Source organism: Rhagoletis pomonella, unplaced genomic scaffold (genome assembly GCF_013731165.1).
Source record: "Rhagoletis pomonella isolate Grant_MI unplaced genomic scaffold, Rhpom_1.0 Rhpom_scaffold_00004, whole genome shotgun sequence".
Lineage (NCBI taxonomy): Eukaryota > Metazoa > Arthropoda > Insecta > Diptera > Tephritidae > Rhagoletis > Rhagoletis pomonella.
Genome location: NW_023458558.1, coordinates 6,996,427 through 7,012,697, shown reverse-complemented (window position 1 = coordinate 7,012,697; position 16,271 = coordinate 6,996,427). Strand labels below are relative to the sequence as shown.

General features: G+C 35.9%; 1 protein-coding gene across 4 annotated transcripts in view; it reads left to right on the top strand.

Moving 5' to 3' along the window:
* Nucleotides 1–16,271, top strand: part of LOC118736887 (mucin-4) — a 249,715-nt gene that overhangs the window by 71,301 nt on the left and 162,143 nt on the right. For all 4 annotated transcript variants that reach the window (XM_036467004.1, XM_036467005.1, XM_036467006.1 and 1 more), the window contains exon 3: nucleotides 4,018–4,782. In XM_036467004.1, the coding sequence (XP_036322897.1) occupies nucleotides 4,689–4,782 (94 nt within the window). In that variant the 5' untranslated portion in view covers nucleotides 4,018–4,688. The remainder of the gene's footprint in view (nucleotides 1–4,017; nucleotides 4,783–16,271) is intronic.

Below are 16,271 nucleotides of genomic sequence, written 5' to 3'. Positions count from 1 at the left end.
TTTCCTAAAAATTCCCTTATATGTTTCGATAAAAATCTCGCAAAAAATGGCAAAGTAACGCTGTAAAAATCATGAAAATTCCTTAAGAATCCGAACAGTCCAGGACAATCCCCCAAAAAAATTCATTCAATGTACTGTGTCATATAAAGGGACAAGTCTGATTTAGAGATTTGTAAATAAATTTTTGGATTTTGGAAATAAAAAATATCGTGCGATCGCAATAAGCAGAGATTCTTTATTTACCACCGAGCTGACGGCTTTGTTGTTAAACCCAACTTTATGAGTACCTATCAACGACATCTACGTTCTTTGTATAGCATATTTGGCATCTGAGTCAACATTTTTGGTTACTAAAGAAGCCGAAAATGGTCAAAATCTGCCCACTGACACGCTTATCAGTTATAAAAAATCCATTTATAAAAACAAAATTTTTTTTAATCGAAAAACATCTACCTTATATGCTGCCTAATAAAACATTCTTCATTCCAAGCTAAATTATGGCAAATTTCGTTAAAATCGGTTCTACTTTTCACCGCAACTTATTTTGGGTTTAGTTGATATGAAGCATTCAGCCTATGAAGGATTGAAAGATTAAAGAGAGGGACGCAGACGGAAGGCAGTGAAGTCAAATATTTGCATATTCTTGCAAAAAAACATTACCATGCTAGACAATATTCCATGATAAACTTTAACTACTTTTAATATTGCAAAACTTTATGTATTCTAATGAGACGCTATTTTTCAGAAGCGAGGCATCATAATTAGCATTTTAATCATTTCCATGTAAATATCTTATTCCGATTTATCAGATAGAAAGGTGTCTAAAGAACATAATTCCGCTACAGTCACTCGCCATGACAAGCACACACAAATACTTAAAAATACATTTAAAACCCATTTTAGATAATCAAACTGGTCCGTTGGCTAACTGGCTTTCCCGTTTAAAAGTGCAAAACGAAAAAAAAATGCAAAAAACCTGCATAACAGCTTTTCGCGTATTGTTACGAATGCATATATCGTACAAAAAGGGGCAAAAATAATGACAACAACAACAACACAGACATGCACATTGTGAAATGTTAAATTAAATGTTTATTGAATTTTAATTGCAACTGAAATCACAAAACTCCAAAGTGCACTCCCATAAAGCATGCCTTGTTACATGTACCTGTTTATACTTATATGAACGTATGTATATATATATATATATATATATATATGTACGGGAGTGTGCATGTATCTTTTGCACTATTTATTTTCGTTTAAAAAAATTTCCACGGAATAGAAATCAAATAAATTCTAGTGCATTCATTAATATGCAAACAGTTTCCCAATTGACAGTAAATTGTTGACAAACGCCGAATGAAATGCAGGAATACACAAAACAAAAACAGCACGAAAAACAAAAACAACACTCAGCAAATGTTAAAAAATGGCAAAAACGAACAACCCTCTTTGTGTAAATTTTAAATGCAAACAAATTATAGAAAAAGAAGGCACAGTGGCTGAGTCGGAAATATTAGTTGAAAGTTTTATGGAAATAATCGAATTGGTTTTAATTCAATTTTTCTATTCGATGCTATATTTAGTACAGAAATATTACATTTTTTTTACCTTTGTGCAAAATAAAATTTGTCGGCCATCAACTCACCACTTGTTTGGGAGGCTGAGTGTATCTACGCGCTCCCCTAATACGACGCCACTGTGCATGCGGGCATCACGCCACTTGTTGCTGCAATTTATCATAAATTAATTTAAACAAAATGCGGCAATTCTCGTCGCGGAATTAGAATTAAGTAACAGCAACAAAAACAAACCAGCTAAGACAAATTTCTAAACTCTTTCTAGTTCTCGCTTTTCTCGCAATTTTTATACCCGAGCGCACTTGTGCACAAGGGTATTATAACTTTGTTCACATAACGGTTGTTTGTAACAGGCAAAACGAATCGAGATAGATATAGACAAATGTATACATAAATGATCAGGATGAAAAGAGAAATCGATTAAGCGGTGACTGTCTGTCCGTCCGTCCGTCCGTCCGTCCGTCCGTCCGTCCGTCCGTCTGTCCGTCTGTGCACACGATAACTCGAGTAAAAATTAAGATATCTTAACGTAACTTGGCACGTGTACTTCTTTCGGGCGTAGGACGGATGGTATTGAAAATGGGCAAAATCGGACAATAACCACGCCTACCTCCCATATAACGGTAATTTTCAGAAATACGAAAACTGCGATATTTTAGTAACTACTGAAGATTATTCACTCAAAATTGATATTTGCAATAACTTTTAAACGAAAAATAAGAATATTATAAATTTTTGAAAAATGGGCGTAGCCACGCCCACTTAATGTTACATGTGTATATCTTGGCAACCGCTGCACCGATTTCTTCCAAACTTGGCACAGTTATTGGCCTTGGTACAGGATACCAAATGGCCGAAAATTTTAAAAAGGGGACAATAACCACGCCCACATCCCATATAACGGTAATTTGGAGAAATACGTAATCTTCAATAAATCCGTAAATATTGAAGCTAATTTATTCAAAATTGATGCTTGCAACAATTCTTTATCAGGAAATACGCTTATCATAAAATTTTGGAAAATGGGCGTGGCACCGCCCACTTATGATCACATATATGTATCTCGGTAACCGTTCTACCAATTTGTACCAAACTCGGTATTTTTATTGTGCTTGCCACATAAAAGCAAAACGTTCAAAATTATTGAAATCGGACTAAAATTACGGCTTTTCATATAACGGTAAATTTTAGAAATGCTCGAAACGTCAATATCTCGAAATTTAAGGATGCTAATTTATTCAAAATTGATACACCCCGGCTTACCATCTAGCGGAAGGTTTCGGAAAGGTAAAAAGGCATATATGTAATACTTGCGCCGGGTATTTAATGTTCGGCCCCGCCCGAACTTAGACTTTCTTACTTGTTTATTTTAATTTTTTGATTTTTTATTTATTTGCACACAACAACCAAACTAAGTGGAAACATATGTATGTACATATGTACATAAATATTAATATTTTATTCATTCGCGTTTTTTTTTCGTTTGTTGTTCTTGTTTGCCCATTTTTGTGTGTTTTCGCTTTATGGTTTTGCGTTTATGGCAACAACAGCAACAAGAAAAAGATCGCTAGCCAGCGATCGTTTTATAAGTACATATGTATGTACGTAAGACAGACAGACAGACAGACAGCCAGACATGCCGAAAGTGACAACCGCCCGCCGAACGACTGAGCAACAGCGAAAGCTTTAAGCTGAAGAAACAACAACAAGAACAACAACAAGTAAATAAGCACTAAAATATAAATAAAACCAACGAATCTAAAACTATTAGAATAATAATGAGAGTGTGGCGGCAGCAGCCAGAACAGCAACAACAACAACAACAAAAAAAGCGAATTATGCTTACACTAGCGGCGTGTGTTGTTGCTGTCGTTGTAAATATCGTTGTTACTTGTTAACATGGGTGTGTTAAGCGGCGCTTTCGATCGTTGGGCCGATTGGCGCGGCGGCGCAATTTCGTTGCCGCGGTATTTTGTTTCCACATTCACCTTGAATTGCAAATCTGGTTTTTCGCCGCTTTTACGCAACTGGATTTTAATAAATAGATATTTTTTTGCGCTTAGATTTTATTTCGCGTTTTTTTATTTTCATCTATTTGTTTATTTTTTACTTTTTGCAATTCATTCATTCCACTTTATATTTTATTCATTTGCTGTACGTTTTCGGTTTTCGCCTTGCAGGCAGCGACTTGTATTGCATTGTAAACATGCAACAAGACTGGCTGTCACTTACACGCTTACTTGTGCGCTCCCACCCCCCTCCACCCCTCCATTTGCTGCATGTGCGCTTAAGTTGGGTGGGTTGCGGCGATCCGAAATGGAAATAATTCAATAGGTTTTTTTTTACTTCTATGTTCGTATAAGATTAATTGCATTGAATAAGAAAAATATTGATATTTTAATAGTTTTGCTTTTACTCTCGTTTTTTTTTTTAGATACATACAAAAGCAACAACAACACGAACTTAATTGCTTAGCCATGCACGCAACAGCAATACATTCCACTTGAGACGTTCCAAAACGCGTCAACTAATCAGGAAATAATGGATATTGACAAATATACACAGATATGTTGCATCAAGGTTATAAAAGCGAAACGGTAAAATAAAAAACTAAAAACAAATTGTGCAACTAAAAGTGTATGTGCAGTGAATATTGAAAATACATACGTACTCTAGACCAAATGTGTTCAAAAACTTCTTCCGAGGAAAAGTAATTAAATGACAACCAATATGTTTTAAAAGTAGTTTACTGTACAAATTAACATGAAATAAACAAGGAATAAATTGACTTCAGAAGTACTATATACATAGATATATATTCAAAAATATTAAAATTTCTCTTGGAGAGGTAAAGATTAATAGTTCTGAAAAACATTTGAAGTACATTCATACATACATTCGTATGTATGTTTTCGTGTGTGCTTACATTACCACATGAAAGTACCTTATGGTCATATATGTATGTATGTATATGCATTGCTCTCACCGACTTCCTAAAAAAAACCCCTAAAAAGGAACAGGCCCCAGTTTATTAATAAATCACCATTACAGTAAAAATAATAGAAAAGTTTTAATTAAAAAAGAAACTGAATTAGTGGTGGAACCATGGCGGAATGCTCGTATGCCAGATGTGTGCAGGAACGTCGCCTTATTAAACGTGAATTGATGAAATGGTCAAAGGATATGCTACATATAGTCGGTAAGTAATCTGTGCATTTTCAGTAGCAGTTTCAATACATATGTATATTTCCTAATATAATTATTCTATTACATTTGCACATATGTATTTATAGGTATGTTATAAATGACTAGCAGACCTTTGAAATGTAGAACCAAATGGTCACAAAATAATCCTGACCCGAAATGAACTAGTCCCAAAATAATATCTAACCAGTCTCGACATCTTCCTGAAATAGTATTGAACTAGTCCCTAAATGGTTCTCAAATATTAGTGAATTGCTCCCAAAATGGTCCTGAAGAGGACCCAAAACGGTGTCGAAATGGTCCCGGACTAGCCCCAAAATGGCGCTAACCTAAACTGAACTTGAATTTTAATATCTAGGCGTACTGCTTGCATAGAAAATGAGTTTAGCAAACGCGCAAAATCTAGATGAGTTCAGGCAAAAAATGCAATCAACTGCGTTTGGCTACAATTCTTCACAATTCAAACACAATAACCCACGCGTTAGTGTTTTAAACTGGAGCTAAAGACAGTCACTCTTTCATGGTCGAGCTGCACCTTAACTATATTGACAGGATTCTTTTTCACTGCGGATGGGATAGGCTCCCAACAAACCTAGCGAAGATGTTGCTTCATAAAAAATTTTTTCTACAACTACTGGTTCAGAAATATTGATTTGTACACACAAAAGCAGTTGCAAATTTTTTTCCTAGGTTTGACTTGAGGTGTCTACATATCAACAAGTAATTTTTAGCAAAAAAAAAAACCGACTTCAACTCTCATATAAAAAAAAATATATATATATATATCTCACGATCCACTGATCGGATCTTAACCAGATTAGTATGGGACCACCTCTGAGACACTACCTTTCCGATGCAAAAATTATCGAAATCGGTTGACGTGGTCCAAAGTTATGCGGTAAACATACATAAAAAAAAAAAAAAAAAAATTTCCAACAACTTAAAACCCTCCTCTTTTTTTGGAAGTCGGTTAAAAATAAAAACATGAACGAAACTTTTTAGTTAGTCCAAGATGGCGTGTCTTCAAAAACCAGATGAAAAAAATAATCTATTTTTCTTTGAAAAACATAAAGAAAAATCCTTTTTTTATATAAATTGTATGTATGGTATTCAGGTACCGGTGCACTAAAGTTGAAGTATATACCTGACCGTAATAGACGCGTCAACAAGGAGAAATTTCTCTATTCAGAATTTTTGTTACTTTTATCATGTAACCTGAAAGAATTTTGAGATGTTGGGAATAGTAAGCATGAAAGCTTGTATTGCGACCACTTTAGTTTACTCTTGTCTTCAAGCTTTTACTAAGTCTCACCTCTGTATAATCAAATCTTGCAATCAATGTTTAACCAACTTCGCGATGAGCTAGATACCCTATACTTCTTACTTAGCTCAGAACCCGATGGTAAGGCAATATGAAGGTGGAATTAATCCGGTAGGTGGCGCAGGTGTCGAGATATTTGAAAATCCCGTATATATGTTTATACTTCCGTATGATTGTTACTTAAATCGACAGAAATATCTCCACAAAAAATTTAGCCGTTAGGTGGCACTGGGTTCACTTTTATTTTTTAAGGCTTTAATAAAAGCTTGTTCTAAATTTTTTTTAATACATTGTAGGAAAAAGCTCAAGCTTTTCAAAGCAAAAAAAAACAATGTCGAATAACATGAACTTGGGATTGGGTCATAGATTACGCTTTCCCAAAGTATTTTTAGTTTTTAATAAAAAAAATTAAAATTTCGCAATGAAAAAATTTAAAAAATTACAGATTCTTGTAACATCTTTTAATATTTATTACTTCCTTTCCGACTTAAGGCGTTTTTGAGGTTAAGCTTGCATTGGCGGTATGTTTTTAAACAATCCGATTACTCTCATTTTTTTAGATGTTTAGTTATAATGTTATTACATTATTTCGGAATGATATGTTCGCCGGTCCGCATTTTATGACCTTTTTAAGGCATTTTTGAGGTTAGGTTTGCATGGGAGGTATGCTTTGAAATAAACCGATTACGTCCAGTCTTTCATATACAACATAGCTACAAACATATGGACGAAATTTCAGGGTCATATTTTCATCGGTGCATTTTCTTATGACATTTTTAAAACGTTTTTGAGATTAAGTTTGTAGGGGATGTATGCTTAAAAATAAATCGGTCACACCAATTTTACGTTTTTTTCTTGGGTTATGTCTATAAATATTTCATGCAGGAAATTGAGGTTCTATGCCAATTCCTTCCAATTGTTTCCGAAAAAAAAACAGTTATGGAGCTGTGCGCAATATCGTATATGGCCGTACTGGTACATGGCGTATGAGTAACATTTTCCATGCTAAAGTTTTCCAAGCTTAAAATGAAAATATCTTGGGGAAAATGACCTGATCTAGTAAGATGGTGTACAGATCGGCAATCTACACAAAGTAATGAGCTATGCTGTACATATTCCTCAATTGAAAAAAGTATTTTAAAAATAACCTTAATCCCAGCTAAAATATTATTACACAAAACTTATAATGATTGTTGTTTTTTTTTTTAATTTCAAATTCAACACTGAAACCATTTTCTTCCCAAGGTGGCATTTGCTCAAGTGGATTATCTCAAGTGAATGCATACATTTTTTTTTACTTTTTTCTCCTCTGTAACCAAATCGCAATCAAATTCAATTTTAATTGCATTTCGGAAATGAATTTCGATATTAGTTACCGCTGCAATGTAATCACATTTTCATAGCCGAGCAAGCACAACCAAGCACAAAATCCACAAGCAGAGCTTCTGCGCAACAGCTATATGTACTTTATTATGCACATACATACATACGTACTTATGTAAGCACATATTTATACGAAATATAGTCATGTATAGATTGCCAAGGAGTAGTATATACATACATATGTGTGCATTGCACTCATTTTTTGTAGCGAAAACGCTTACGACCCAAAACCAATCTGCCACATTTCGCAGCGTCACCGCAAGCCGGGCGAAATTTATAGCTCAGCCTCATTACGCTGGCAATGGAATTTAATATCCATCAATATATTTTATGTATGCACGTTAATATACTGAAATGCACACAAATATCTGGGTGTGTGTGTGTGTGTGTGTGTGTGTGTGAGTTTATCCCATTTCAGCCAATTTTTTCTAAACTTATTTCTCTTACGACTGCAAGTCGCTGCTTTAGTCCTGCATTTTGTTGTATTCCTATGGAGCGTGTGAGTAGGTACTTTCCTTGTATTCCAACTATTCGCGGTGATTCCACGCACACTTTTACATACTTATATGTATATATGTACATATGCGCCTCTTCTGCCATTACTTATATAAGTGGTCGCTTGGTCGTTTGGTCGCTTGGCTGAGTGAGTATACGCTCTCCTCGATATCAGCTCAATAATTTTTAATTCCTCTTACCGCCATCAAGTTTTCCTCGCACCCATACCAACAATCCAAACTAACTTCGCTAATCCATAGTAAATGGTGAGAAAGACAGATACGACATAGTTATAAAAAAAAAGAGAGTGTAAAATAAAAATGGCTGCAGAAATATTGTAGAAAAAAAAAAATTAAATTAATAGCAACTTTTTATATCACCATTTCTTTGGAAGTGCGAGGAGGTGGCCATCTGCGTGTTCTGTGTTCACCTCTCTGCCTTCTTGCATTCGCTAAGCAGCACTGTGACCGCTTGCTGTACTTCCACAAAAATTGCATTAGTGGAATTTTTTCAGCGCCAATTTTTTTTTTTGTATGCTTTCGTTATATTTATCTTTATGTAGTTATACTTATAAGTGTGTGCGTCTCTTGAACTTTTTAGCCAACACTGCAGTTTGCTCTCTGTTGGCGAAAAAGTTCTCTCATTTTATGAACCCAAACCCAAATGACGACACTGCTCCTCGTTTGGCTTAGAACTCACACATTATTTTTTCGAAATATTTTTTTTTTCTTGTTTTGTTTTACATTGCACTGAATTTTTTTCTGTGTTCTCTTTCGGTGTCCTTTTTCGATATATTTAAGTACATAAAGCTATGAAATTTTTCAAAATTTCTCCCTCACTCAGGAATTGAGAAGCAACAGTAGCTAAAGGGTATGCGTATGTCTGATGTTTCCATATGTTCTGGTGTTTTAGTGAATATTCTTTTTTTTTTTATATTCTGCAACAGTTTATTAAATATATATTAATGTTTAATTATAATTACCAAGATTTCATTATAATGAAAAAATTGTTGGATGTGGCGAAATAAATATTTAGCTCCAATTTATCATGGCACAAATGCGACCAGTATCGGTATCAGTATCAGTGGGAGTAGCACTTGATGAACTACGATGAAGTACTCGAAGTTCGTCAGCTTTGAGATTCTTCTTATTACCGCCGTGGCCGTCTAAGTTAAATATCTCAAAGATTTACGGGATTAAGCACCAGCCGCATAACCGCTATCAGGCAAACGAAAATTTGGCAATATCAAGTCATCGACATTTATTGAATTATCATTACAGAGTTAACAAAATTTATCGAGTTATCGATATTAATTTACTGAACTTTGTCGATTTATCGAATCGAATTTTTTGGAATTTTCAAAATATATCGAATTATTGAAATTTCAGCGTTATATATAAGTTTATCCAAATTTTTAAGCCTTTGAAGTTTATTGACACCGCGAAACGCGCAGTTATCGAAATTTATCGAAATTAGTCGTGTTATCGAATTTTGCTGAGTTATCGGATTGTAGTGTTTTTGAAATTCATCGAGTTATCGACATGCATCAAATTATCATAATTTATCGACAAACTGGAATGTATCGGGTCAATTAGAACTCCAGCCAAGGGCCTTCAAAGATATTAACATTTTTAGTCACGTTTTAGTTCCAAAGTAGGACACGTAGGAACGACGTACTAACTTCGAAAACCTCTCCAAAAGTCTTAAAAAACTGGAAAAAGGGTCAAATTTCTAGAGTAACTGGCACTCCTAATATTTATATAAATTAGGTTTTTATTTTTTATTGCACTATAGCAAATATTTGCTACCTCAAACAAATAAAGGAATCCCAGTCGGAAAAGTAGTAATGCATTACATCCATTCAGAATTCTTAGATTAAAGATTTATACTCGCAACTCTCATCCATGGGCATAGAAATATGAACATATAAAATATCTCTTAAATCCCTGTCGATATAAAGTATTCAGCATTAAAAATTAATCAATTGAGAAAAAGTTGGAAACACGAGTAAATTATTTTGGCACAAATGCAGCTGTCCGGCGCCTCAGCTCGTTTTTCCCCAATCATTTTGGTCACCAATTTTGAATTTCCTTCAACCAAATTCGTTTGAAAGTTGTTTTATTAAATAGTGTTGCACGGCGTAGGCAGAGCTTGCACCACATGCGCAACATTTTTGTCACAGTATATGTGAATGAGCGCGCCCCTCTTGGGAACACCGAAAGAAACAATAACAATTTTCGGTTTACCGAACAAATTTTAAATGAAAAACAAACAAAAAAGTGAGAATTCCAGTTTTGAGTTGGAGTTGATGCATAAAAGACACCTTGCATGCGAATTTCCACATGAGTCCTCCTGTGCTTTTTAAAAACTTTAACATTTAATACAATTACAAATCGATATAAGTAAGAACGTGCTTATATAAATTAAATAATGTCCAGCAAAGAGGAAGGATTCTTTCATTTTGCGGAATGTTTTCGTCCTGCATGGCGAACTTACTTACAGGTATGAAGTACAAACGCAAATTGGCTGACTGTCAGCATCGCCGAAGTTCGGTAGCATCGCACACACGACACAATCGCACGTTTGCTGCAAGTATGCAAAAATAACCGATACCCATTCTTCTACGTTGTAGCTCACTAGAACAAAATATGTACTCGTTTTTACTCTGCGAGTATGCTCAAATTCACGACTTTACAGCTGTTTTTGATTTTTCGGATTATGACAATCTTGCAGCAAATGTGCGATATGTTCTTATTATGTAATTTGTTTTTCAAGTGCTTTATTTTCCAACAGGGTAGGAATTGGATGTTACGTATACGCAGTGGCTTTCCGAAGAACATACGGTTTAAATATGTATGTATGCGCATATGATTGTGTGTATGTAGAGACAAGGACACCTGTTGAATGCTGCAATGGGGTGTCAACATTTTTACACTGCGCGCTGTGTTTCGATGCAGCAGCTCATAAGCTACGCAAGGATTTACATGACTTCTTCTAGATGTTTACATAAGTGAATACTCCTACACAGTTCACACACAATGCAATGCTTAGGATTTATAAATTCCAAAGTGAGTGCAGAATCATGGATATCCTTAATGAAAATCGCATTTTTGCAAATGATTAAAAAAATTCTCAATTTATGCTTAAAATTTATGCTGCTAAGTCTGTTGCCATTTAAATTGCATTTCGTCCAATGACCGCTTAATACACACATAAATTACCATAAGTATCTCCAGGTAGGTACATCGATTTTTTTTTTTTATTTTTTTTTTTTTGGTATCCAATTACATTCCAATCCACGCTGCTGCAAAAAAAAAGCTTACAAAAATCCCGCATTTAACCCTTAAACTCAGTCCCCACGTAACAACAGTCGACTGCGTTGTGTGAAAATCTTTTCCATACCGAAATCATCAATAAACCTTTGCAGACCGTATATATATTTATAAAGTGGAAATACATTTTTTTCGCACATACCACCCAGCTTCGGCTATATGTGCCATCAACAGAATCAAAAAACAAAAAAAAAAAAACGAAATAGCAGAAGCCACAACCACTTGTTAGCGAAGGCAGCGAGCTCATTATGCCCGCCGGGCATTTGGCATTCAACGTTCGTTCGCCGGATTCCGACGTTAACTTCGTTTTCGTGGCGACCATTTCCGTCGCCCAAGCCACCTAACCGAAAGCGTTTAGCCCGCATTGACTAGCATTTTCTAAATGCTTTTCGGACATACCAAAGTGCATACATTTTTTTCGTTTACATATTTTTTGTTGCTTGTGTAGCCAACGTCGTTCAATGCTATAGCTATGTTTTCCGTTATTCTCCATGTATGTACTTGTATTTTTATATATTAAACTTTTTTTATTTCGTGTAGTCCAGAAACTTCATTTATATATTTTTTCCTCACACTCTGCAATACTTCCCAAACACTTCCTGGCCTTATGCGATATCTCTACCTCTTTTGCAATCAACGAAATAAAATCTAACATATTTTTTCTGCGACAATTTTCGTTGTACATACATACATACATACATACATATTTGTACTTAAAAAGCGCATAAGTGTCTATGAAAAACTGGACGACGAAGTGAAAACCCCCATCCACAAGGCAGTCATGCTGGCTGGCTTACTACTACCAAGACGTTGCAGGGCTAGATAACTAACCGTGCCCAATACGGCAACTGCATCCCCTTTAACCAAACTGCCATCAATACCTACAGCTGACACCACTGACTAAAAGCCCAAAGGAACCGAGCGCATTTACTACCAACGAACATCAATGTGTATCAACAGGAGCAGCAGCAGCAGCAGCGGCAATAGCAGCAACAAACACCGGCATGGCTTTTGTACGACGTGAAGGTCGGTGACGAAAATCGAGTAACCAAAGAGCCGTGCCGGCCGACTCGCAGAATTCGTACGAAGCAGCGGCGGCGAAAGCATCGAAAGCACCGAAAGCGCCGAAAGCGCCGAAAGAGTTTTCAACGCTTCTACTAAATATGTACTGGCTGACTGTGCATTTCGGGTGGCGTTGAATGGGGTTTATTTTGGTTGCTGCATTTTTTTTTTTTGCACCGAATATCGTCGTCCGCAAACTTCGTCGCCTTCAACGTTGTCGTTGAATTTTAGTTGTTTACTTTTTTTTATTTTTTTATTTTTTATTTTCATGATCCAAAGGTGGCGCGGGACGAGTGTGAGTCCGTGAAGAATTTTCTTTTTGCGCTTGTTTCTAGCATTGCTTATGTAGGTCTTGGTGGGTTATGTGGTAAGTTGTGTAGGTTGGCTTGAGTTGGATTGGCGTTGGAGCGCCTTCGTCACATAACAACATCCACTTGTGGATTCAGCAGATATAGTAATTTTTTTTATTACACATATACATATGTATGTATGTATGTACAGGATAATGTAGTTTGTTATACATATATGTATAAGAATAATGATTATGCACTGAGATAATTTTGGATTTCCACAGAAATCCAAGTCAACCCTCAAAAAGGCTTCCAAGTTGATTTAAAAACATAACTGAAATAACAACCCAAAAGACAAATTCGATAAGCAGTAAGCGTAAAATTAATAATCAGATGCCCTACTCCCTAGTACCCAATGTGCCGTAAGTCAGTTCCTAAATTTTCCTAAAACAGCTGCGATTGAGTCCCTCATAGTATCTCCCTTGCGAACATTTTTTGCAATAATAGAAAGATCTTTGAGGGGGAGGGACCTGCTAGTTTGAAATTTTAAAAACTGCGCTCCTTCAGGTGATAGTGAAAGCTCTGGGTAAGCTCGACGTTGGTAAAAACTTAGTCATGGTTATCTTTCACGCGCAATTACCTTGCAAAAAGGTCCCCCTCCTTTACTGGAACTGATAAAGCGAGAATGTCGAATAATATAAAAATACTATTCAGCACTCACCAAGCTTTCTTCGATTACTTACGCGAAAAGCGGAACGAGGGTGTATCCTTATAAATGAGTGAATAGCAGAGGGGTAGTCTGTGCAATAAAGGCCAAGTAAACATGATCACGAATGAGCCAAATTTGGATGAGGAGTTTTTTTCAGTGGGGAGCTCCTCGTAAATCTCAAGTGCAGGTTTCATGTTGAATTGGCCAGGAACAATCTAAAGGAACGTCCAAAGATTAGTAAAATACGTTACAAAATTTGTGAAAAGAAATACTTTAACAGGAATTTTTAAGCAGTAAAAATGTAAAGCTGTTTTTTCGTTTATTTTTAAACAAAATTTTAGTTGTTAAATGCAACAGTAACGACACGCTGTTGGATGCTGCCCTTAAACCTATTGGAGTTTACGTAGAAAAGTATTAGCTATACAATAAGATCAAACTCAGGTGCTCCTTATATATTTTTTTAAATTTATTTTTTTTTTTATAGCTTCACCTCCATGCAAAAATTTCGAGCTTTCTAATTAGATTTCACAGAAAGATTTTGAGTATGCAGTTTTGTGGCCCATTTAATTTAAGTATAATAGAGTGCAAGTTTAAAGAAGCTCGGCTTACAGTTGATTTTTGGAAATTTTTTTTATTGAAGGCGTTGCTCATTTCTTTCGTATCATCGAACATACTTCGTTTGGAAGAAAATAACTGGCACTGTCAACAAACAAAAATTCTCAAAAACCAACGGTAAGTCCTAGCTACAAAAACTTGCACTTTGTGGCACTAAAATTGACTGGGCTATAAAACTGCATACTCAAAATCGTTCTAAGAATTCGAATCAGAAAGCCCGAAATTTACAAGACGCCTTAATGGATCCATTTCGCCAATTCGAGTTTTGCAATTCGGACAGCGGACTCGTAATTAGCGACCTCGAGAAACCCCTAGTACGTAATTTCGAGTTATTTCTTTAAACCTTAGAATTTTGGCCGCACTTTTGAATTTCGGCCGCACTGTGCATCGTAATGAAGCGATATCAACAACATCAAAATTCTATATAGGTCAGTGAGTGCTGTAATGATATGAGTATTGAAAAAGATGTCGATAACATACAGTGGGGAGTAGTGATGAGTACTGGTAGTTTGTGTTATAATGTTTGCAATGTATTTAAAGCTAAATTGTTTTTTATTTTTTCATAAACTTATGGTTCATGCTTTCACTAAAACGATGTAAATCAAACTTTCAAACTTTACACAAAGCTTACAAAAATTTAGCAAATTTTCACTAAAATTTTGAGATTTTTATGAGGTTTTTTAGAATTTTTTTGAGTATGCACTTTTGTAGCCCAAGTTCAAGTGTTAGGCGGCGGCAAAATCGCATTAATTTGAAATGTTTTTTTTTTTTTTTTTGCTGGCGGATTTAGCGGGTTTTTTCATACCACAACTGCAATTCATAAAAACTGGCGTTGACTTCTTTAGTTTTCTTTGCAAACGGTCTTGCGCATTTTCTTCCATAAGAATTTCATGCACAAAAAGTGCAGAAATCAACGCAATGGGTCTACAAAACTAAAAACTGCATACTCGAAAAAAATTCTAAAAAATCAGAGCTAAAGCTCGAAATTTTCATGAAAATTTCTGAAAAATTTAAAAGCTCTGTATAAAGTTTTAAAGTTTGATTTACACGGTTATGGTTAAAGTATGACCCATATTATTATGAAAAAAAAATAAAAATTTAATTTTATGAACTTTGCAAATATTTAACAAAAATCACTGTACATGTCTACGACAGCTGTATTGACTTAATTAGAATGAAGCAAACCCAATATGTATAAGTATTTGAACCCTTAACCCTTGCCAGTGCTAGCAAGTTCGCACCTTTTTCTTCGCAAATAACGAATGGACATTATTTTGGAAACAAATAATACAATAACTGTACCAGCACATAATACAAAGTCCTAGTCTATTAATCTATGCCTCATTCTCGGACAAGCACTGCCTGTACGCTACAGTGCAGCATGCAACAAGCGAAGTTTACACTGCGTCTCGCCACCAAACTCCTCGTTGCAGGATACTTTCGGCAGGCACCCAAATTGAGCGAAGATGGCAGAAGGTGAAGGCGAAACCGACCAGCCGAAGACAACAGAGCAACTTAATACCACTTATATGCTTAGAAGAGAAAGAGAGAGTGAGAGAAAGTACACCACAAACTTACGAGAGTGCTAAACTGTCCGTCCACGCAACAACAACAACAACAACAGGAAGAATGCATGCCACCCGCTTGTAGTGCAATGCCGAAGAATCTTGGTCTAAGGCAGGTGGCTGGTTGACTAGCTTTGCCTAACGGTCTGGATGGAATGGCGCTGCTACATCCATACATACATACATACACATGCAAGTGCTTCTTGCCCAAACTGTGGAGTATATATGTATCTCCTTGTCTGTATTCGGTATGGGTGAGTATCGATATATAGTTTCGGTTGGCGGTGTTGTTATTTTGTGTTGGTCCCACATACATACATACATACTTAAAACGAATTTTTTCAAACGGTTTTTAGGTTAGATTTTTACGAGTCGCTTTCGGCTGCTGCCTTCTTCGTTCGTGGCCGCTGCCTTTTGGGATTTTCGTTGGTTCTCACCAGCCTCAACTTGAGGCGTCGTCGTGCATCGACGTCGTGGAAAAATATGCGCCAGCAACAACAACAACAACAACAACAACAACGCGGATATACTGAAAATTAGAGTGAGCAAAACTAAACTATCGAAAAAGGCTGCTAGCTGCCTCAACGACGGCGACGACGGCGACGGCGACGACGACGACAACGAAAAGCTTTGCAAGCAGCAAGTGGCTGGCAACAAAAACTAGCAGAAAGAAAGCTCATTGTGTGCAACGAGCACAACAACAACACGGCAA